Source organism: Pholis gunnellus (assembly GCF_910591455.1).
Source record: "Pholis gunnellus genome assembly, chromosome: 21".
NCBI lineage: Eukaryota > Metazoa > Chordata > Actinopteri > Perciformes > Pholidae > Pholis > Pholis gunnellus.
The window spans coordinates 6,684,487-6,708,940 of record NC_136548.1 but is presented as its reverse complement, the minus strand read 5'-3'; the positions used below and the strand labels follow the sequence as shown (position 1 = coordinate 6,708,940).

The following is a 24,454-nucleotide window of genomic DNA, read 5'->3' as shown; positions in this document are numbered from 1 at the left end:
TCTGTGCTAGAATATAGTGATATAGAATGTTCTGGGGTGTTTATGTCTTTGCTTTACCTTTTATTTTTTTCCAACATCTAAAATCAATAAATCGATCGCATACCGCCAGTGATCCCGCCAGCTTCTTCATTATTACCGCCCTCTCCACCACAAGCCGTTCTTCGCGACACGAGGAATGAAATTATAGTCTCTGATCTCTGACCGTACGATGATGTCAAGGCCTCTCATTACTCGGGAGGATATAATCCCGGCCGCTTTAATGACATCATTGCCCCAGTTACCCTGACGACCGCCTTCGCAACACGTGAACCCCTGATCCCCGAGTCTCATCCGGTGAACAACGAGGAGGAATGAGAGCCACTTGTCGGGGGGGAAAAGCCTGCAGTTGAATGCTTTCTTGTTGCGTTTCTTCTGAAGCGTTTCATCGCCAAGACGGCGACGAAGCAGTGATCGGGTTAATGGAAGCGGGTGGGTTCAAGTGCTTCTGTGACAAAAGGGATTTTCAATTAATATTTAAAAACAAGGAAGAGACAGAGGGCATTTCCCTGTCGATGTCCAACCAGGCTTCTTCAATGAAGCATCCCAGCTGCTACAGCTGTGATTAAGGTTATCTGGGACATCTGGACGGCCCTGGAGTTTGATTCCCACAAGAACAACACAAGCTAAAAATAAATGCACTCATGGTGAGGTGCTTTGGCTGATAGTGTCACCGCGGGCCATATGCTTGTATGTGAGGCAGCAGGGGCTACAACAAAAAAATATGAGAAAAAGCAGCACAGTAAAATGGCGGAGAGGCTCTGCCATGTTCAAATAGGCTGAGACATGGAAGAGACCGGCCTGAAAGCACAGATTCAAACTTATGTATGTATGCCTTAACCGCCCCGATCACACAGCTCCGGGGGGGGGGGGGGGGGAATATGGGAACAGCCTGAGTTTTTGCTAATATGGCGAACATTATTCTGTTTTCCTCTGGCACTAAATGGACATTCCTCAGTGGCACAAGTACCACTCTCCGCCGCACCAGGCGAGCTCGATGAGGAGTGCAGTCACACATTTTGAACTTGACCAAGGTTGGCCAAACAGCGATGCAATGGGGAGTTATATCAGCAAAAAAACGTACTAAATTGGGGGCAGCATGCGGAGTCGAAACCACAAGCCATCTCATTTATTCATATCAAACTGGGCAAAGGGGCTAAATGTGCTAAATTAATTAGGCTTATAGGTTTTTTTTCTCTCTCTCTCGCTCTCAGCCTGCGCTTGTCCCCCATTTGGACAGGGTATTGATTTGTGCAGGGTAACAACTTTTCCAGGCACCGTTGGAATATTAATAATTTGACCGCAGAGGTGCATAATTAGGATGAAGAGGGACACAAACCCAAGCATGCATCAAATTGATTGTCTAACAGCAAAAGGCGGGGTGTGGTGATTAGTTGTCTGAATAATAAATTATTCCGAGAACATTTCCTTTCACACACACACACACACACAAAGTCAAAGCCAACATGCACGTGCACAGGCAGACATACATAAATTGTCACAGACAAAAAAAAAAAAAAAAAAGGTTGCATCCTCATTCTGGTCGACGCCATTTTTCTCCGAGGCAGCGGGTCAATAAGGCCAGAGCCCAGCCGGAGAGTGTGTACTTTGTGCTCGGAGTAAACCATGAAAGCGTTGAGGTGGAGCTGCGTACTGAGTGGTGGCAAATCTGGCGAGAGGTGTGACCAAGTCGCTGTTGCAGACAAGTGAGGGAAAAATGCAGCCAGCGCTCGAGGCCGAGTGAGCGCATCAGAGTGAACAAACATGAACGCTGCCGTGCAGGCCCGCTACAGTAATAGAAACTCGGTCCACATATCAGCGGTACAAAGGTGAGTTAGTGGTGACCTATGGGCGGTCAGTAAAAACAACACTCGGGAGTCTACAGACGTGCTTGCAGCGCTGCGACTTTAAGCTCCCGGGAGCGCTTATTTGATCCTCTGAAAACACAAGACGTCGTCCACTCTTATCTTTATAGCTCCTCTGTGGAACATCAGTGTGATCAAAGAGCAACGTCTTTGTGTTACTGCTTTCCTCAAACTACCGATAATGTAAATCAAAGTGCTGGGAACCCTTCCAAGTACGTTTTCTGTCAGCTCGCATCAATTTGAGCGGCTAATTACAAATCTAACCGGGTGATTGGCATGCAACAGTTATTAAATGACTCAACTTCAAGCTGATATTTAGAAGAGAACCTTTTTCTGGCTTTGTAACAGGAACAGTGTCACACACAAAAAAACAACAACACAATAAGGCGTTTGGGTCAGTGCAGCATCATTAAGGAGTTTTGATCAAGTGCCTCAGCAGGAGATCTGATGTGCTGGACCCCAATCAGTCTTCCCTTCTTTTCTCTCTTTCCTCCGTCTCCTCCTCAGACCCCAGACCAGCTGTCTTTCCCAGCACCCTCCAGGGTCCTCTTCCCTTCATCTTTCTCACTAAACCGCCTCTTGTCATTTTCTCCACTGGCTTCAATTTCTCTCAATGCACCAGAACTTCTGTTATCTCGCGCTTGAATCTCTACATCCTTGTCTAGGGCTTTGCCATTGGGTTACAAATTAAGCAACAAAATGTATAAAAACATTTTAAATAATGCTAACTTGTGGCCACATAGTCATCTGGTAACATTCACAGTGAGAGTGAACACTGTGAGGAAGCATATCTTATGTTTAGTCCATTAATGTCCATAAACAGTGGAATTAAGGCCGTGGAAATGAACATTTTGCTGAATTTACCGTGTTCGTACACCGCCTATATTGGCAACGGGCCTTTATCTGTTGGTGCTGGATCATATCTGAGACTTGGCCACTATTTGAGAATTGACAGCGTGCAGTGTTTTCCTAATTTGGATCAGACGTGGTCGTTGCATAATCAAGCAAAGTGCGGTTTCTATTTGGGGCCAAACAGCGTTCTCGCTTACCTCTGCATCTTCTCCGTGTTCCTTCCCGCCCCCCTCATCAAGTTAATGACCAGACTAATCAGGCTTTCATCCCTCACTGAAGACGTTAGACCAGCGCAGGTTTCATCATGTTAAACCATTAAAACACCACGACAACACCGGCAGGCCTCAGCGCAGCATCGGCGACAAACTACAGAGCACTGTATGCCTGTATACACGCACACACACACACACACACACACACACACACACACACACACGAGCCAAAAACATCACGGTATGCTGATCGGTGTTGATTCGATGTCGGCTGCGATCACGGCAGGCCCAGAGAAACCTGCACATGCAAGTAAAAGTCCTGAACCATCAACTTTACTTCATGTGATGCTCAAGATAGTGTTGTGCAAACGTGTTAACATGATGTACTGGTCGTTTCTCTTGCTGCGTCAACTTCACTTTTATGCTAATCATTTCTGGGGTGACTTTTTGGTCACACAGCAAAAGAGATCGTTGACCCACAACATCAGCTGTTTGCGCCACCAAGTAGACCAGAGCTATGCCAGCGTCTCCTGTTGCTTTTGTTCACTAGTGGCTAAAAGTCAGGAGTAATAAGCAGGCACTGACAGGCACAAACACATGCTGTAACTGGGTAAGAGTAGATGAACGTATGAGTGAAGACGTATTAAACTCTGAAGAACATTTCAGCGTAGGAAGAAAGTAACGGATGTGGCTCGACACGGTAATATTTCAAGACGAGACAACAGAAAGGTTTCCATTTCGGCTCAGAGACACGAGGAGAGGTGGGACTATTGAGCCTCTCAGGGCAGACTAGATAATGAACAGTCTGTGCTTTGGAGCTTTACAAAGAACTATGTTGTACTACTGCCTTTAGAGACTCACCTCACAATGTGTCTTTATCTCGGCTTGGTTTGGGGAGAAAGATGCAACAAGTAACCATAATATCTCCATAACTACATTGATGGTTGACGCAATGTTCTGTGACACAGACTTGTGATTTTTCCTGTTTCCGGAACGTCATCCTGTGTGCTAGGATATGAACGCACACGACAATCAGACAAGGCTGATCAGCTTCACTGTCAGGAGAGACGTGGCTAAGCTGGCTACCGACGCGGTCAGCGGCTGTATGAAGGTTACAGTTACATAGAGTTACAGTTACTCTCGTTTCCCTTCTCCACGTACGATTCAGTCAGAGCAGCCGTCAGTCATGACGTCACATCTGTTTTTTATAGCGTAAGATAATGAATTAAAACCAAACAGAAATAATTAACACCAGCATGATAACAACTACCTAAAACGACAGAAACCATCTCCGGAAAAACATTTTTACGTGTGCTTTGATGTTTTTAGTTTGGCCCATGTTATATTAAATAAGATGGAGGGAGGGGGCGGGGCTTATGACCTGTACTGCAGCATGCCGCCAGAGGAAGATATTTTGGCTTCTTTAGATGGACTGAGACGTAATTGGACAGTTTTAGTGATGTCATCCTGCACCGTCAGTGTTACATCACCCGCAGAGACGATCTAACTCCAGTGACTGAGCGCCAACTCAACTACTGTACGTCAAAGTACAATACTGCTACTAGTACAATTGTGAGGTACTTGTACTTTACTTTAGAAATCCATTTCCTGCTATCTACTCCACTACATTAATCATCTTAAGTTACTCGCTACTTTACAGATTCAAATTATTATCACAAAATGTAATAAATAATGATGAAATATTATTTCCCAGCAGTATATAAAGCACAACAATCAACCAGCTGCTAAATGAACACATCCACAGATATAATCCAATAACATCATATTATTCTGAATTGCCATTCTGCAAGATAAGCATATAAGAATATGTTGATGCTTATGTACACATTTGATGCAGGAGTTGTACTTGTATCAGAGTATTCCTACACTACACTCTGGTATTGCTGTGCTTTTACTTCTACCGTCACTGCTCACGACTGGTGACGCTGCATTTTACTGCAGCTTATGAGTTCATTTATCGTCTCTCACTGATGATGATGATAATCATTATTAATCAAGACTACACATGGCCCTCATACTGTATGTCCTATTTAATGTAGCCCAGGTAGGAATAGACAAAGAACTAATAGATGGTACACACAGAGAACAGTTCACCTCTGTTTCACTTAGTTTTCCTTCTGGGAAAATGTGCACATCTGTTACCATGGTTACCAAATGATCTTGGATAATTCCGTGATCCTCTTGAGATCGCCGGACAGGTCTCACGATAAGCAGCTGGATTTAGTCGTTTATCCGTGGTATCCAATATGAAATCACACAATCTGCTTTCACACAGAAAGGTGGTCGGTCTGCATTGCTCGCATGCCACAGAGTCTGATCCAGAACCAGACTGAGACCCGTTTCACGCGGCCTCGTCCAGTCCCCCCCAACCCGGGGACACTAAAGACTGCACTCTTCTCCTTTTTCTACGAATAACAACCTGTGCCGTGATTATTATTTGTTATAAAGGCCATCATCACATCAGAACTCTACACCTAGTGGCTTTTAGCAAAGGCCACAAAGTCCACGTCTATGTCGACTATGTTGTTGTTGTTGTTGTTGTTGTTGCCTTAGCCCGGTGACTCAGATGTCTCCAGAGAGGAAATGACATTCCAGTCAGACGGTGTCACGCCAGCTGACTGATCGCAGTGAGTGGAAACCGATGTGAATGTTGACAGGAAATGACTGGAACATCTCATCTTCAGACGGAGCCTGGTCGGGAGGTGGGTAGCCGGGGCATCGTGCACTTTCACACCCGCCGGTCTGAGTGTGTGTGAATGTGCGTGTGAGAGAACAAATACACTCGTACGAGTGTGTGAGTGTAAAACGCGGGGAAACGCTGAAGTTTGTTTACAAGGGATTTGGCATCGTCAGTGACATTAATCCTCCCCGTTTGTTTCCTGTAACAACTACTGCCACGAACAGCCGTGGCAGCCAATTCTGTCGGAACATCTTAAATTAAATTGTTTAAAAAGCAAACAAAGTATTGTCCAAAAAAACCGGATGTTTTCCCTTTTTAGATGTCACGTGAGCATACAGTGGGATTTATGTGAAGATTAGAGGCAGCTCTACATTTTTAAAGAGGTATATTATTTGGATTCCACCATATTTGAGTTGCTTCGGACAAAACGCAACTCAAACCACCATCTGATGCTATGAATATTTAACGAACGTTACAGAGATACACACATTCCCTGATTTATTTCCTTGACTGTTCTCCTGTTTGGATTCTTTCACAGACAGAAGCCCCTCCACCTGCCAACAGGTGCTGGCATCCCTCTCTCTCTCTCGCACACACACACACACACGTCTCCACATGCTCACATAAAAGGGTAAGAAGCTGTATCGAACATGCCCGTGTGTGTCCACTTACAGACAGAAAGGCAGCAGAGACAGCAGGGTCTCTTTGGTGGGGCGGGCTGTGAACTCTGGCAGCGTCTGGATCAGTTTGTTCATCACCGTGCGAAGGTAGCCCTGCAGCTGCTTCCTCCTCTCCTCCACAAACTTGGCATCCTGCAGACAGAGAGAGAAAGAGAAAGAGAGAGAGAGAGAGAGAAAGAAAGAGAGAGAGAGAGAGAAAGAGAACGAGTTAGTTACAGATAAGATGGTGCTTGGAAAAGCTGAGGTTAAAGCTGCAACATGAAACTTTATTCATCGCACTAACACAATAGATTTTCATTTCAACAATGGATCACATGACTACACGTAAAGGGGTCGCTCGTAGTGATGAACTAACACAGAATTATCAACCGATTCTGCAGTCCCCCTCAGATTTACGGCGCTTTAAACTAATAGTTTTGGTTTTACGGCCCGCAACTTCACCGCTTTGCCGCAGCGCTCCCGCTAGGGATGTTTTCAGATGCAACAGGCAGCTGTTTCCAGCAAAAGAGCTCTTGAAATCACAAAGGGAGGAAGGCGGATCTTAAGAACACATGCTGTCTTAAGGGAACATGCTGCTTATGTCAACGTTTAGTCTGTTTAAATTTGATTGTATTCGGGGCAGCTGTGAACGCAGTAATCGCATTCTGGTGCGGACCAAAACACCGCGCTATGGGTTCGCTAGGAATCGGACCGAGACCTCCTCTCGCAAGCGGTCTCTGATTACAGTGGGAACATAATCCGACCCTACGACTATGTGAAAGCCCCTTTAATGACCTGTGGCTCTGTGACTCTGGAGTAATTATGTCTTGTCGCTGTGCAGGATCAAACCTTGAATAGGTGTCCTGTGTGATTTGTCCCTCTGAGCTTTCCTTCCATCAGTACAAATACCGTATTTATGCAGTTAAGCCAACTAATGCTGATAATGACCAGGCCTCCACATACCATATCTCCCATAACAAGCAATGCTCCACACTTTACCTTAATATTTGTGTTTATTTTGTGATTTGGTTGCTGAGGCACGGTCAAATGAGCATTCACACTCTGAAGGCAGAGAGCCACATGGCCGACGCTAGCATGGCTCAGAACAAAGCCTGGGCACCGCTCTGCTTCACTCTCTGGTGCTTGGGAATGGAACAAACGGCCATGGTACTGCAGGACGCCAACATTTCCCGTCTCTCTTTTGATCTACAATCCCAACACTCAAGTGAACGCAATTGTCTTAAAATACAAATTTGTTTTTCCTGTACACGAAGCCCCGGTACCACACAGCACGGACAACAAAAGGCTGATGTCAGTTGAAATTCATTAATCAACGAGTGCCATATTATGAAATGAATTGTGAACATCTGACGCCCATGGGGGGGGGGGGTTTCAACAAGCTACCTGCTATATTCCCAGGAGCAGAGACATTCCACTTGCACGACCAGCAATGCTTTTGACAAAAAAAATATGATGAGATTGCACTGCCCCTAATTTGAAAAGACAATACAATCCATAACAATCAAAAAAATTTGATAAATACAAGAACACACATTATTTAAAAAAGCAAATAGTAGTCGTTGAGAAGCAGAATAGAAGAAGAGCAATATTGCATTTGGAGACTATTAGTTTTTTGTTTTAATTTTGTAAATTAAATATATATTAGTATTTACTCTTACAATCCAGAAAAAAATTAATTAAAAAAGCCATTTTTCAACTGTTACATGAATCAGTTTTACCTTTTCATGTTCATTTCTTTACTTGGGGAGACTCTGATGCACTAGCACGACTTTTTCTGAATACATGAATTCAATTACTGTAAAAGATTTGTATTTTGTTGCTGTCAAAACAAATGGGAAACAACCACAGAGAGTGTAACGCGTGAGGAATGTCAAGCTTTTCTCCCGGCTCGACACAGATCTAACCACCAACAACCAATCAATGGCAAGGATTCTGGCTCTGCTCCACCCGTGTGTTCCGCAGAGCTTTATCTTAAAGGTATCAAAATAACTGCATAACTGTGATATGACAAAAACAAAATAATGATGACTCATCGTTTTGGTTGAATTTGATTGGTCTCAAAAGAACAAGAAAAACAAACAAATAAATCCACAACTCTCTCAGAGTTAGTCACAGAGTAAGTCGACCACCTCGCTCATCTCTAAAAATAAATTAAAGACGTCAACATCTGATTTGATTTGTTGAGTCACTGACTGCGTGTGGGTCGCTGCGTATCCAAACAAAGCTGCGCACAACAACAACAACAACAACAGGTGGAAAATATGGTGAGAAGATTTTCACAACCTCCACCAGATGCACGGTGACTTTACGGACGCACATCAGCTGCCTTTGGCTGCATATTCCTGGTGCAGTTTGTTCCACATTCTTCCACTGCGAACCTACCAGAAGGTTGGTAGACGACAGGCAAGGCAGTACAGCGGCCAGAGAGAACTTTCAAAAAAACGGAGAGTAGATAAGAGGTTCACTGTCGCCCCAAGTAGTGGATAAGCGTGGATCACTAAACTCTGCTCCGTGCCGGGTAAAGCGGGCGCAGTAGGGACTGGGTAAATGTGATGTGTCAGATTAGGATGTGCGTGCCAGCGTGGGTTTCATGCCGTGTCAACACGGTGAGGGACACCCTGGGCTGCTTTCATGGATGTCGGAGCAGCGAAAAAACACTAATGGACATCGTGACGGATTCATCCTCTCGTGGAGGATGAGGAAGAGAGTGGAAGGCTGAAGAGGCCAGGTGCTTGTCTCTTGTTTGCAGAGAGGAGCGAGAAGGCAGAGCAGAAACTGCTGTGGCATACTGATGCAGGTACGAGGCTGATTCTGTCCTCTCGCATCAAGCTATCTCGACACCGCTCCTTCCTGGTCCCCCCTCCCCTCGTCTCTTCCTTTCCACACCGCTATACCGATATGGCATGAAGCCTAAATCAGTCTATTATTATTCATCATATGGGAAAGGACGTGTACCAGCAGCACATACAAAACATGAAGGTGAGCGAGGCCTATTTCTGTCTTCTACAGGAGCGACGTAAATCACACACACACACACACACATCCTGTTCAACCAGCATGAAGGGAGACATCGGAAGCTGGGTGAAGGCAGTTAACTACATATTTGGGCTGTGTGCTGACTCTGACTTGATGGAAAAATGGCTGCCAGACGAGAGGAGAGAGAGCAGCGGGATTGAGACAAATCCATGAGTCGTGGTGCAAAATTGATATATTTAATGAGAGCAGGGCAGCGCATCGCAACACGAACAGCCACATTTATTACGTTTATTAAGGTTATTCCCGCCACATTGGCAAGGGCAGCCCATAATGCTTTAGCACAGCATCCTTAGTGCTCACCTTTCACAATAAAAGCCCTAGACCGCTGTATCACTGCGTACCAGAGGGAACTAACTCAGAGCATTTCCCGAAGAGTGAACTCAACAAAATGAGCTTTCAATATGTATTTATGACAACAAATATATGTCAGTATGTATTATGGATGGTCCACCAACACAGGATCTGTATTTTTCAGGTATTATGTACTGTAGGTTTTATGGCAAATCCTTTTAACCCTGCTTCTGTAGTTAATGCAGTCTGCCTTTGAAGGGCACACGAGATGGTTTATGGACTATTTCTTGCGTCCTCACCTCTAGATGTCATTCACGTCATGGATTCTAATTTTCAAGATAATACGTTTCTATAAACATGCTTATCAGCAGTGTATGGGGCGATACGGCGTCATGACATGGTCATGCAACGGTAGAGCGAGAGGCTGAAATGTATATATAATGTACACACAAGCACACACACACCACAGCTCAATGTCACTTTCCAGAGAGCAGAGATAGGCAGGAGAGGGGAGAAGTCAATGCAAGAAAAGCGTAAATTAGTCACATATGCGCCGGAGTCTTCACAACGGCTCAGTGAATTTGCTGCCAGCTTTACGCCTTTCAATTCTGGGGGAGGGAATAAAAAAAAAATCCCAAAAGCACGTCTGGAGAACTAAATGTTGCCTGGCAACAAAAAAACATATTCAGAACTGGACAGAAAATCAATGCTTTTGACCAAGACTTCGATCCTGCTTGAAAATTGTTGAATAACTGTGTTTTACAGTGATTTGTATTCCTGTTGTGGCTTTTTGGGGGTTTATTTCTTCACAGAGACTGAGACAGGAGGGACAGTAAGGATGCCATGTAATGGAAGTCCCGGGCCAGATTTGCTGGTTGCATAATAAGCTGCTGTCTTGGCTAATTCAGACACTGATAATGAGCAGACTGAGAGCTCATTTTGTCGAAGGATTTACCGTATGTGAATCAGGCCCTTAGTGTCTGGCATATTTTCTGGGAAACAAAAAAGTTTCTGAGCTTCACATATGCCCAAAAAAAAACAAAACACCCGAGAACTTTCCAAGCCGCCACTTGTTTTTCAGGGACATCAACCCGAGTGTTGATTTGGGCCTGCGGTACACTTGACTTAAACGAGAGTGCACAGCATTGGGACACGCTCGCGACTAAACAAGGTCAAACACTTTCCACCAAGTCAGCCCACACCGGGCCACAGCGAGGCTGAACGGGCTGTTCTCTGAACATGCACCAAACCGGGGATCCGGGGGTCCGGGGCCATGCATAAAACATCACAGGCACTTCAGGAACGCTCGTACGGGACCTCCACAATGTCTCTTTGACATAATTAAAAGTAAAACATGTATATTGCATAATATGTGAACACAACATACTAGGGCTGCTTAATAATTCACTTTGTAGTTTCTGATTAATTAATCAGGGCGGCCTTGGCACTCTTCTCCGTGTATGTGCCGATGGGGCGACTGCCGAGGGCAAACGGTAGTTGTGTAAGCGCCGTTTCTTCTGTTATGACTATACCATTCAGGACTTTTATGTAACCTTACCATCATTATTCTCATTGCCATTGTTTTAGATTCCATCAACACAAATAACTGGTATCTGAGAACGCATCAATTAATGATTTGAATCACTGTTTTCATCTTGCCTATACTCTCTCCCTACGTAAATGTAATCCTCCTGATGTACGTTGTTCCGCGTAGACTTCAGTATTACATTGTTGTTAATGAGTTGGCTGACGATCACGTGCTCTCCAGCTTTAAAGTGGACGAGGTGAATCGTTCCATTGTGTGCTTTACGAATGCTCGGGAGGGGTCTTGCCGAGCCTCTGTAGGACCCGACTTAAAAGGACCCGTCATTCCCCGGAAGCATCAAGTGTCAACCAACGGGAACAACCGGAGAATCCAGGAAGTTAGTGCTCAGAGCCTAGAAACTGTTTGGCACACACGCCTGTCGAAAATGGCAAACTCGCCTGCTGAGAAGAAATCAGAGTCGTATTGATCTCATGTCATCTAACTTTCTGCCAGAAGGCAAATAAGCAAATTTCCTCAAAGGTGGAACTTCTGCTTTAAAAATATTTTGCATTTTATTTCCCTCTGAGCAAACCCCAAACTAATGTAAAGTAATGTGAAGAACGTCTTAATAAACTGTGGTATCAACAGCGACTAAATCAGAGCCTTAAGTCAACAGTGAAATTTACGAGGCGGTCGTAGATGCAGCTTAGCGGCTTGGACGTGCGGATAATGTGCAAAAATTGCGGACAAAACTTGAGAAAATCAAAGTTGATTTTCCACACAGTCTCATACGACTGCTCACTAAACATGGAACGTGCTGATTGAGAGAGTTATCTCAACCGTCTGACGAAACAGTTCACCAAAAGACTCTTCCCCGTTGCGTCTCTCTTTTAATCCGCCGCTCCTGGGAAAAGGAAACCACAACGTCTCCATGTGCAGCCTTGGAGAGAACAAAGAGAGAGAGAGAGAGATAAAAGCCCAAAATGAAGCTATTTGTTTCGGAGCCTGAGGCGGATGAGTGACTTCAAGGAGCAGGAGGGGAGACAGGGACACAAGTGGGCGAATGAGAGAAATTGGTTTTGGAAGACTCGCAAGGGACTTTGGACACAAGTCATAAAATCTGGATGAGGTGAGAAAGGCTGATAGCTGGACTCTGGGGTCTGACGACAACAGCGTGTCTTTGATGTAATCATTGTGGCCCCTCTCTGTCTCAGCGTTCGCATCAGGAGGGATTTGACAGGCGCGACTTGGGAACATTTAGCCTGTATGCCTGGCCAGGCCCCTGACAAATCAGCTGGTTAAGAGCTGTCACAGCCAGAGTGTGTGCATCTGTATCTCTCTTTGTGTGTGTGTGTGTGTGTGTGTGTGTTTAACATCATCCGTATGGTTGGGTCACACAGCTGGACGGTCTCTCCCAAAGCGCTCGAAGACACAGAGAGGGAGAGTCTCATTAGCGGGACCGGACAGGACACAGATGCACAAACGAGTCAACGAGGCAAAGTTCTGGTGGCGACGGGGCCTCGCGGGGCCACGGCTGCCACCGTCAGGGGTCAACGGCCACCGGCTGATGAGACATGAGCCAATTTCTAAATGAAATGAATCCAAATGAGGAGTCACTCAACAGTATTCACACGACTGCTCCTTAAATAGCGATGGCTGAAGGCGTCCCGCTGCATTACCACAGTCTGAAATGTCTCAAAACACTAGTCTGAAATTGGCTGAGACAGAGATTTGGGGAAAAGAATATAATGAATGTACAGCTTCTGTCTGACCTGCACAGTCTGGATGGGAAACTGCTGTGTGGAGAAGCTAATTAAATCCAGCAGGAGTTACTTGCTCTCTTATGATCTAGATCCTTGAACTTGAAGACTTCTTGCATTGTGAGAAACGCATCCTCTCCATCACAAAGACAACTTAAGGCAATTCTGACCAGAAAACATGGTATGAAGCTCCCAAGCTCCCCAATGGCCCCGTGAAGACAGCCCTCTTGGGTTTTAGCAGTCCAGAGTCAGTCCTTAAGCCGCATAACGCTCAGAATGTGATCAAAACACAAGGGTTTATTGGAGATTTATGACCGTGAACTTGATTTCATGGAACAGAGGCTTGAGGCCCACATTTTATTTTTTATTATTGTAGATTATAACCTTTATTTTAATGGTATTTGATGACAATTTCAACATAGAACTGGTTCTACAGGATCCTTTGCATAAAATGCAAATCCTATACTGTAAATAGATTACTGGTTCATCTTTAGAAAGAGGATCTAATCTAAAGGAGAAATAAAGCGGAATTTTGAAATGTTCTAAGAAATAAAACAACCTTTCATGAAAAGAATTTGCCCTATTACAATATAAAAGGGGTAAAGGCCCCGATATTTACTAAAGGTTCCCTGGCTGGAAAAGGTTGAGAGCATTGTGTGTAAAATACTGCTAAAAAAACAATACAGACATTGGCACACATATCTATTACATATTAGTTCAAATTCCCGTCTCTTCAGGTGTAACATGTGATTCAAGCAGAGGGTGCAGGAGTTAAGCCCACATCCGGTTAACACTCTCAACACTATTGATGAGTCCTGACACCACACGAGGCAGAAGATTAGCTGAACGGTCCAATCACAGGGCACCGGCACGCAAGCTGCCTGAGAAGTCAGTGAAGTGTTATAGCATAGATAATCTCACAAACGTGTGTGTGTGTGTGTAAGTTACCTGCTTTACATGTGGCGGGTATGACGATTTTCAGTACGATTTCTACTGACTTAAATCCACAGCAGGGCAGAGCTGCAGCTGTGTTTCCCTCTGAGCTGTCAATCATTCGGGGGAAAGTGTGGACGCGGTGATGAAACCGACTGTCCTTGTCATGTAATCGAGTAAGTTTGTGCACGCATTTCCTCTGCTGCCTGATCTCCACTGGCAGTTGGCGCGTTTCATCCTTTGCAGAGAGAACCACAGCGGAGCAGATATTCACGGTGCTGCCGTTAAAAGGCTTTTGATGGTCTCTCCCTCTCGCTTCACTCCTGACATTAACATTTCTCCATCATTCGCCACGCATCAGAGCGAGAGGCCCCGTGTCTGTGTGTGTGTGTCTGTGTGTATCAAAATCAGCTTAAGGTGTGCAACACTGTCGCGAAAGTGTCACTTTGTAACGGAAGAAAGCAGGAAAGAGGACTTAAAAGACCGATTGTAGCAAAAACAGGGAGACGGAGTTGAGAAAAACTGAACAAATACACGTGAACAGACACAGACGGTTACTCAGTTCCTTTAAAAAGTAATAATTATTACTTTTGGTATCAAATGTAGTTAGCTAATAATATTACATCATTATTATAATCCTCTGAACAAAATCTGAACGGGAAATAACCTTTAATGCGGATTAAGCAGCAAAGTCAGTGACTCTGTCGGCAGCGATCTATGGATGAATGTGTTCGGCTCTGCATCGAGGGTTACGTGACGTCGGGTCGCGTCTCTTTCAAAAAAGCTGTCTGCGCGTCAACTTTTCGCCCCCAGGCCGCTCGATTTTCGTTCGCTTCCTGCACATGTTCAAACGAATGGAACGAGTGCCATTTTCGCCTTCGACACCTGCTTTGGTGTGAATGCAGCTTTCACTGTGGCTTTAAGGGAGTTTATTGGGTTTACAGCAACACATTTTATACATAATCCCCCAATTAGGACAATGCAGCAGGACAGAGATTGCTGAAAACATGGCTGAAGGCAGAACACCCAAAAAAAAAAACAAAAAGTGAAGACGGCTGTATCACCGCATTTTATATTTTTTTATCTGAATTACCGGCACTATTATTTGAAACAAGTAAAACAAGCCGACTCGAAACATCAGCATTTCTGTGGGAGAAAAATAATCTTGGCACGCTTCATTCCTGCAGCAGCACTGCTCCCCTCCTCACCTGTTTCCACCGCCGACACTCCAAAGCGCTCCGAGAGCCAGAAACAAACACCGACTGGTTTGAAATAACAGGGAAACTCAACACGGCAGAACTGCTGATTACCAAGAACACCACACACACACACAACAAACACGCCTGAATATACAAAATATGCGCTCCATGCTGCAGAGGCTCACTTCTGGGGTACAGAGACATAGTTGTGAACACACACACATACACACACACACATACCTCCTGCACACACAGCCAGTACATTCTCTCTGAAACACACACAATAACTGTCTTTCATGCTGTGCTGCTTCAGCTTTCACAGAGAAATTCCTGTTTTGCAGGCACACACACGCGTGCACACACACACACACACACACACACACACACACACACACACACACACACACACACACACACACACACACACACACACACACACACACACACACACACACACACACACACACACACGCATACTTCACCAATCTGGTACTAAAAAGCCGTCCACCTGCTCCCTCATTTCATTTCAGTCTGGTCCCTAAGGTGTTGAGCTCTGTTTTTTGTTGGCAAGTTTCTTCAAAACTTCTGCTGCTACAGCAGCTCATTTGAGAAATGTAAAGAAATGATTAAATTTATTTCAATTCGCAGCTTGAATATCTTCTTAAAATCCACTAGTTTGTGGTGTTTGAAACTCGTCGACCTCGTCTATACTTTGTTGAAAGTTGCAAAGCTGTGGCGTGCACGGCTGATGTTTAATTCATCTTCAAAGTGTTGACTTAGAAGACTTAGAAGACAACACATACAGCGCATACAAAGTCGAGCTGATATGAGACAACTTTTCCAACAATAGAAGTATAATGCATGTTCAAGGTCACAGATATTGAGCTTAGTTTGACCAAATTTGCGGAACGCAAGCTGCTATTTGCGACACGAGATCATTTCCTCGCGCTCATTTTCACACGTTAAAGCATTCATAACAAATACACATGAGCATGCGAGAGCCCTGGAAATTTGTGAGCAACAACCCTCTTGTGAGACGCGACACTTGTAAGAAGTGCCTCGCAGAAACGCTCCTGTGAAGTGGATTAAATGGTTAAAGAAGTTAAACAAGACGGGGAGAGAGATTTTAGCTTCCGTCTCTATATGGGTGTATATTTTAGGCTTTCGTATCGACCAAGGAAGACAAATTAACAGAGAAGCTGGTCTCCACAGTGACAATCCTGACTTGAACATCATCACAGTATATTTGTGGAGTAATGGAAAGTGTTAATGGAGAGAGTGGGAGAGGAAGAGACCTCAAGAGGCTTATAAACGAATCCACTCAAAACAAAAAAAGAAACATAATGGCAAAGAAAGGAAAAGGTAATTTGGGTAAAAGAAAGAAAATGAGATGAAAATATATAGAGAACAGCTAATGTGTTTTGTATTATGAGAAGGAAACACTGAGTGAATGCAACTGAAATACAAAGCAAGACAACAGAAGAAGAGAGATGTATTATTCACGCCTGTTATTAAGAATGATTGAATTTCCACCGCAACGTCATAAACCCTGAAAAACCATAAACTGAACTCTTCTGGTTGAAAGTTTCAACACACACACACACACACAACAGCAGCATCACACCCGGAGTACACCTCCACATGAGTGCAGCGAGGTCAGGAGAAAGAAAGTCTGGTGTTAAGCTACTCTTGATACTTTGACAGGAAAGCGTAAAGCAGAGTGTTCATGGTGTGTGTAGGTCTTTCCAGCAGTGCGCCTGCTTTAAAGTGTAGTCAGAGAGCAACAAAACCGCGGCGCTGCTTTCTGTACAGTGACGGACGACTTCCTGGAGATGGCGAAAACCAATAATTCACACAAACCTGCAGCGTAATGGGCTTTCAGAGAGCTTTCCAGCACACAATGAGACAGAGGCCTTTGATAGACACTTGGACTTCCACATGATCCCACACGGTCCTGCAGACCCACGACACACACACACACACACACACACACACACACACACACCCTCCTCTCACATCTGCAGCACCTGCACATTGGCGTTCAGTCCCTTTTCTAGCTGTGAAAGCACAGTGTCTTTGAAGGTGGTGGAGTCAGACCGCCGTCAAATCCGACCAGCCAGAGAATTGGGGTCAGAACCAAATTATCTCCCAAATGTTGGAGGGAGACAGAGGAGAACAGGATGAAAAAGGAGGGAGAGAGGAGAGGGGTGAGGGGGGGAGAGCGAGAGAGAGAGAGAGAGAGAGAAGGAGAGAGAGATATCTCCTAGTAACTAGACAGGTAAGTGAACCATGGAGACCTGGAGCAGTGTTTGTCCTCTGTAGATGAAGAGGGAGGTTTGGTGTGTGTGTGTGTCAGGAAAAAAAAGATTGCGAAAGAGCATAAGTGAATAAGTGCCAGGAGGGAAATGGTGCTGGTTAACTCCATCTTTACAGGCCTACATGAATGTTTTTGATAACTGGTCACAGTCATGTGGGGAGAGGTTGAAACAACCATTGAGTGCAGCCCTCCCTCTGAAGGGAGAGCTTAGTGACCGTGACTGGGCACAGCGAGTCTGCAGAGCTTTGGCTTTGTCCACATGGGGGCTGTGGTAAGAGCTACACTCTGCATTTAAAGAGTTTAGCGAGTGGTGTTTTAGTTTTTTTAAGCCAATCCAAAACAAAAAACAAAAAAATCAAAAGTGTTCAGTCGTCGTTAAACATTAGCTGAAATGTTAACATGTCTGGCTAACTAGCTTAGCACTGTATTATTATTGTTTTGCATCATCATTCTATATTTCTTTTTGCGCAACAACCCCGACAACGTCTGTCGTCACATTGAGCCACTTGTTAGCAGCCGCCTTTTTAAAATTCATGAGTGGGGTATTTACTGACCTATTTTTTATGTCTTTGAACAAAACGTTACGATCTCTCGAGTTCACCACAGACCTTATTTCAGGGATCTAACCAAAACCATTGACTTTGAGACGAGGGAACCTTGCCTGAGATGAGACAAACTCATTTATGTAGCCATCGAGGGCGTAATTAAGACCCATTTATCAAGATTCTCATATTCAAACGAGGAAGCTGTAAACATTAATAAGACAGCCGGATATTTCGTTTTCAATCAACTCCTGCAACTAACATTAGCTTAATTAGCTAGCTAGCTAAAGCTAATATAATCTGCAAACAAAATCGACGATTGATGACTCAAAATTAAAGTTCTGCTTGTGTCTACTTCAGTCTTAAAAAAAAATCAAGGACACATTATTTTCAATGTTTTACAGATTTTGTCCATAATTATAAAGTTGGTCTTTATGTACTACTTACTGCTCCACAGACGTGTTGGACACAGTCACAGAGAAAGGTCCACAGTCGCTCACACACTCACCTTGTTCCCTATGGCTTTCTTGGGTGGGAAGTTGAAGGTGTCCACCTGTGGAAACTGGGTCCTCAGGTGGTTGTGGAGCTCCCTGAACTCGGTGTAGCGCCTGTACACGTTCCACTCGTTGTCCAGGATACGGATGTAGACCTGGGGACAGGGAAGACACAACACCATCATCACCATCATCATCAGCAGCAGCAGCAGCGTGTCCTCAAATCGTTAATAAAAAAGCAACAGTATAGAGACAAACTGAAACCCTCTTTGAGAAGCTAACGAAACCAGAACTCATTTATCAAATATTCAAAAGGATAAAGAAAGAAAACACCAACAGCACGCTGTAGAGCTCTTACAGTGCTTTACAATAAATGAATGAGATGGGTGAAAGAATGACGTCCTCTCGTCCATGTAAATGTGTGTTTTCACTTAAATGCAGCAACACACAACAGAGGAAAAGAAAAGTCTGTCTATAGGCGCGACTGTGGTGCCACCATTTCCATGCACCATTAGCTGCTTTATTCAGACTCGCGAAAGATAGAGGGAGCAGACGGAGAAGGAGAGATGAGCCTATTACAAGGAGGAGAGCGAGAGATGGGTCCCATTTTCACAGTAGAAACACAGAACACAGAGGCAGGCTTTTGTGAATTCAATTCAAAAAGTGCCCAACAACAACAACACATACAGACTAGATTCAGGTACGCACAAACAGAAATTGATTTAAAAATGTACCAAAGCTCCCGCTCCGCCCCCCCACCAGGCAAATCAAGAAATGAAGTAATCAAACGCCGAGAACGTCTGTGCCGTAATGTTGAACTGCGTGTTCCCTTCTTCCTGCTCTGTCATCATCAGCAAGACGTTCCATGCAAAAAGTCAAGACACAAGAGTGGATGGGGTGCAGCCTTTTAGAGGTCTCAGAGAACTTGTTTAGTCAAACGCAACTGCTGACAGTAGGCAAAGGTTTGAACTTCTCTCTCTCTCTCGCACGCTTCAAATACAACACAACACCATAATTGGCGACCGGGAGAGAACGTCTGGAAATAAGTGGTGTTGTTCCCACATTTAAAGAAGTATCACATCTGTGCAAACATTTAATGATGAGATATTTCACTGGATTAATGAAATCTCAGACCCAGTAGCGGCACTAGAGGAACCATCAGAGGATCACATACGTCCTTAGGATGTATCCTCTCGGGACCATGAATTCCTGGGGAAAATATGATACGAACCAAAGCAAATATCACGGTTGTTCTGGCTAAACACCGCGATATTGTGACGATATTGGAGGGTTGACTATCACAAAATACTTACAGAATGACGTTGTTTCTTTATAAATAATCATCAGTAATGTGTATATTAAGGAAAATGATAGAACAGCTAGAAAAAAAGGTCGGTAAGTTCAGAGAATTTAATGAAAAGACAAGACGTTTGCCATATTACGATATCCAAAATCTAAGACGATGTCGAGTCTCATATCACGATATGTTGCGCAGCCCTGCTTCATATCATGATTCATATGAATAATAAGGCATTTGGGGCTGGGGCTCAATGTTTGGCTTTTAAGGAATTACCTTTCTTAAAAGACATTTGATGTCATTGAATGTCCTCTTCAGAGGTGCAGACAACAAACTATCAGGGACAAACCACAGGTTGTGTCCATATCAACCTCTAAGACATTTTTACGGACATTGGTGCAGGTGGATAATGACAGGTTTCCGTTTTTTTTTTTAGTTTTAAGGGCAACTGTTCTTTTACTGAGTGCTCTTTTGTCAGCATCCACGCTACTGTGCAGTCTAGGTTACGCGGCAAACACGGAACAGTGTGACATTTTGGACAGCCATTAAGAGGAGACTGACAGCTGAGGCTTTGTTAGCCGTCCTAAATGTCTCGCTGGCAGACACGTCTAGACGTCGTTCATGTTATAAAAAGATATGTGAAAATGACTCTTCACGGTGTAGTTGAATAGAATGATCTAAAGAAGGGCACGCACCATCATTTAAATGGATATCTACGGAGTGAGTGGGAGGTGTTTCTAATCATATGCGTGTATCTTGTGTTTTTTAATCACAGAATTATAGAATAATACGCTAAAAGGGTTATAATGTGGCATGAAAACGAGGAAACTCTGATGTAAAGCGGAATTAATTGCCCACAGACTTTGAAACCCTCTGATACACCGTCGCTTGTTTTCTATGAAGAGCAGCAGCTGCCCGGAAAGACGGACCAGAATGCGGTGAATGACAGCGGCGGCTGACGAGATGGGAGCAGACAGGGCTGCTAATGGACGGGACACTTGTCACGTCAGCAAAATGTGTCTGACCCACAGAAGCACAACTAAGTTTTTACCAACTTCTTTTTTGCAAGTTAAGGGAAGGACTCTGTGTGTGTGTGTGTGTGTGTGTGTGTGTGTGTGTGTGTGTGTGTGTGTGTGTGTGTGTGTGTGTGTGTGTGTGTGTGGACGTTACGCCTTCTTATAGCTTAGTGTACGGCTGACTAAACTGGGTCATCAAAGCGAATCAAAGAGTCTTTTACTTGACGATTTTCAGATTTTGATAGATGACCAGAAATGTAGGAAAAACAACTCACCAAGCGAGATTGGCATCTACAGGTAGATTTCTTTTTTTGTTTTTCATATATCATCTAGATCAATATTTTATTATTCCAAACTTTAGTCTGGCCTTGTCAAAAGTGTTAAGAGTGAAAAATAAGCACTCTGACATATCCATCACCTTCATAATCTCCTCAAAAACAATATTGGAGAGCCGAATTTCCACACATCCACAACCTACATGCTTGCCTCAACCCCCCTCCGGCACTGTAAAAACACGACAATAATAATAACTCTACATAATCCTGACTGAACATGCGGTACAGCCTGCTTCAAAGCGCACAATGGGTTCAAACGTCTGTATGTGCTGCATGGTGTACAGCCACATGTCGTCTCTTGGCTCTGAATACACGTTCGGAGCTGCATAAGCACACACGTGGCGATAGAATCAGTCCCGTAGTGTCTGCAGTGTGTCAGACATCAAATGGCTCCACGCGAGTGACGGCGGCATTAGCACAGCGAGCTTAATCCACTTTACACCATCTCATCGGCGTACTTACTCGCGGCAAAGCACACGGCGAACAGCTCTCTCCTTCCCGACTTATCACAAGTAGTCTTTCATTATCTCAGACTAAAATCTCGGCGACGTCCAAATTCAACATCTTTGAATGTTTGAGCGGCGGCGCTTTGATTCGTCCAATAAAAGGCGTCTTCAAAACGGGGACGGGGCCTCTAATCATGCTTCAGAGGGACCTCGCGGAAAAAAAGGGTTGATGGGTTTTTAGGCTGTCGTTGAAAGCTCGACTGTGATGGACACGGTCTTATTGTCTGTATTTAAATGGCTTCTGAGAATATCTGAGAAAGCATTATAATACGTTTGATGAAAATATAACCCCAATGAGTCAATATGAGAAGAAAAATCCACCTTTGTTAAGCGAAGTATCAGCAATTTGTGATACAAAGGCGGGGTTTTTTTTTAGTAGTGAAGTGCTGTAATTTACTTCTTTGGTACACCGACTTTTGCCACAAAATTGACTCACCTCCCCTCAGCTGCAGACTCACTGCACTCAGCTTCGTAGGGAGGGTTTTAAGGGGCTAAAATTAAACATGTAAATACATAGCTAATTAAACGCTCAAATAAATAAAAAAATATGTAATTTAATGCTTAATTGCCACCATAAATGAACAAATCACAAATTAAATTAAACAATAAATGTTAAATCTATTTGTGGATTTATTGATCTATTTATAAATTGTATTTATTTATCTATATATACTTTCATGCAACTTGCTGCAGGTCAGTGAATAAATCAGCTTAAAGCCTCTGATTGGCAAATTAACAGTTTTACAGATCATAAGCCTCGAGGGGGGGGCAGTACTATATTTATTTTTTACAATTTCCGTATGCTCTTTGATCATTAAATTCACTTCTGGTAACTTTTGAGGGGAGAAATCAACCGTGTCAATCTATTTAAGCGTTCAACTATATCATTATTTATGCATCTATCCATTTATTTTCGGCCCGCTAGAGCTTCAGGCCGTATTATCGCAACATAAAAAGGTAAAGACAAAGCGCTGCTCCGTTCTCACACACTTGTAGCCTTATAGAGCGACTGCTTTGCACTCGTGTCTATTGAGACTAATGTCGGCGCAGAGAGTCGTCTCCGTCTCTCCGTGATGGATTCCTCACTCTGTGATACGGAGCATCGCTGCAGAAAAAGGAGGTCGAGGAAGAAGCGCTCACTGTGTCGAGTCTGAGGAGGCGTCTACACTCTCTGCTTACTGTTGACATTTTAGAAAGCATTCCTGGTGTGCATCAAACTTTATTCTCTTCACTGGAGAGACGTTTTCAACATTCGAGCAGTTATCCACGGGGATACACCTGAATGGGCCCAGGAATACAGGGTCCCTCGCCACAAGATTTAGCTGTCAAAATGCATAGAATGTAACGCAATAACATGGGCCTGATGCAAGAGCATGTTCATATTGTTGTCCTTAATCTCCCGTACACTGTGTGACTATACGGGAGACAGAGCGTGGTCACAGAATTGAGTGTAGGCCGACTGCACAATAAGCTTCAACAGACAAAAACAAAATGTATTTAGAAGCGCCAGTAGTCATGTCAGAGGACCCGACACATAAATATTAATAATACAGCTGCCAACGGCGTGAAGTGGACTTTTGACATCATTTTTTACAGCCCCTAAAAAAAGATCAGAAGTCTTCATGTTATTTAAAACACAGAACTTTTACCTCCCATGTGAATAACTTATTTGTTCTCTGTTGTGTCTAAAAATATTTACACAGAGCTTTTTTAATATTTTTCTTTTAAGATGCTCACTTCAGTGAGTCGCACTTATTCCGATAGATCATCGCTGACATTTAAGACAGAACGTCACGGAGCGAGAACAGGACCCTCGCCGTCAGCCGAGGCTCAATATATACCGTGTGACAAAGAACTGATACAAACTGGAGAAATGACAAGAGGATGTCAAATAAAATGTCCAAATGCACAAAAGAAGACATGAATCTGTTCCTCGGTGGTTATTTATATGTTATCTTTTCTACCCGTCCTTCCGGTGATAATTCATTTCAACAATCAACGTCAGATGTGCTCTGTGTGCTCCCACAGCCTGCTGAGACGTGAAAAGGCTCGCACGAGCTCTACTATACTCGTGAAGACCAGCCACCTCCGGCAGCGGTAGCTGGTCCGAAGGTCTGCCGCGCATACATTCACAAAGACGCATGATTTCAAAGTGTAAAGAAGTTCCAGCCCTTCACAGGAGGAATCCACGTGAAGCCTGAGGAGAGCAAGCAAAGTGCACACGTACCAAAGCTACATCTCTGTGGCCGTCTCTCAGCACGACAGCTTCCTGAGGAAAAGAGCACTTGCATGCCGTGAAATAACGACAGAAATAAAGATCTGAAACGGGAAGTCTGTGAAGGGATAATTGCAGCCTTTTTTCTTTGCTTGACATTTCACTGGATCTTTAGCCTGAGGGTAATTCCAACAAGCAGGTGGAATTAGGAGTAGTCGTGAGCCACTGCCGAGGATTCGCAGAAAGTGCAGATGATAATGATGTCTCTCTCTCTCGCTCTCTCTCTGCTGGATTTCTTTGAAAAGAGCTTGGTCTGTTGTTCCCCCGTCTGACAGGCGTGCTAACTGTAGGAGATCCCACTCTGGTGTGCAAACCCATTTGCGGCACCACAGGAGACCCACACAGAGAGCCTTCTAGCTCACTTCACGGTTGATGGCTGACGTCTTTCGTTGGTACCAATCTACGGTACGACCAACCTGACTGGTGTTTGGAGGGAGCCGATTTGAGCTACATTTACGTGTAGCAATGGCAGCTATCACTGGAACGGATCGAAAACACAACAAACCAAAATCCATCTGCCTCCGGCCTGTTTCAACACGTCTGTTGACTTTAAGGACACGTAACACTGGTTGAAGGTGTTGA

General features: G+C 44.2%; 1 protein-coding gene across 1 annotated transcript in view; it reads right to left on the bottom strand.

Annotated features, from left to right (window-relative positions):
- The window catches only part of snx29 (sorting nexin 29), a 118,532-nt gene that overhangs the window by 3,590 nt on the left and 90,488 nt on the right, over positions 1-24,454 (bottom strand). The window contains exons 19-20 of the mRNA XM_079182051.1: positions 18,458-18,598; positions 6,339-6,478 (exon numbers count right to left, since the gene is read on the bottom strand). Of these exons, the coding sequence (XP_079038177.1) occupies positions 6,339-6,478; positions 18,458-18,598 (281 nt within the window). The remainder of the gene's footprint in view (positions 1-6,338; positions 6,479-18,457; positions 18,599-24,454) is intronic.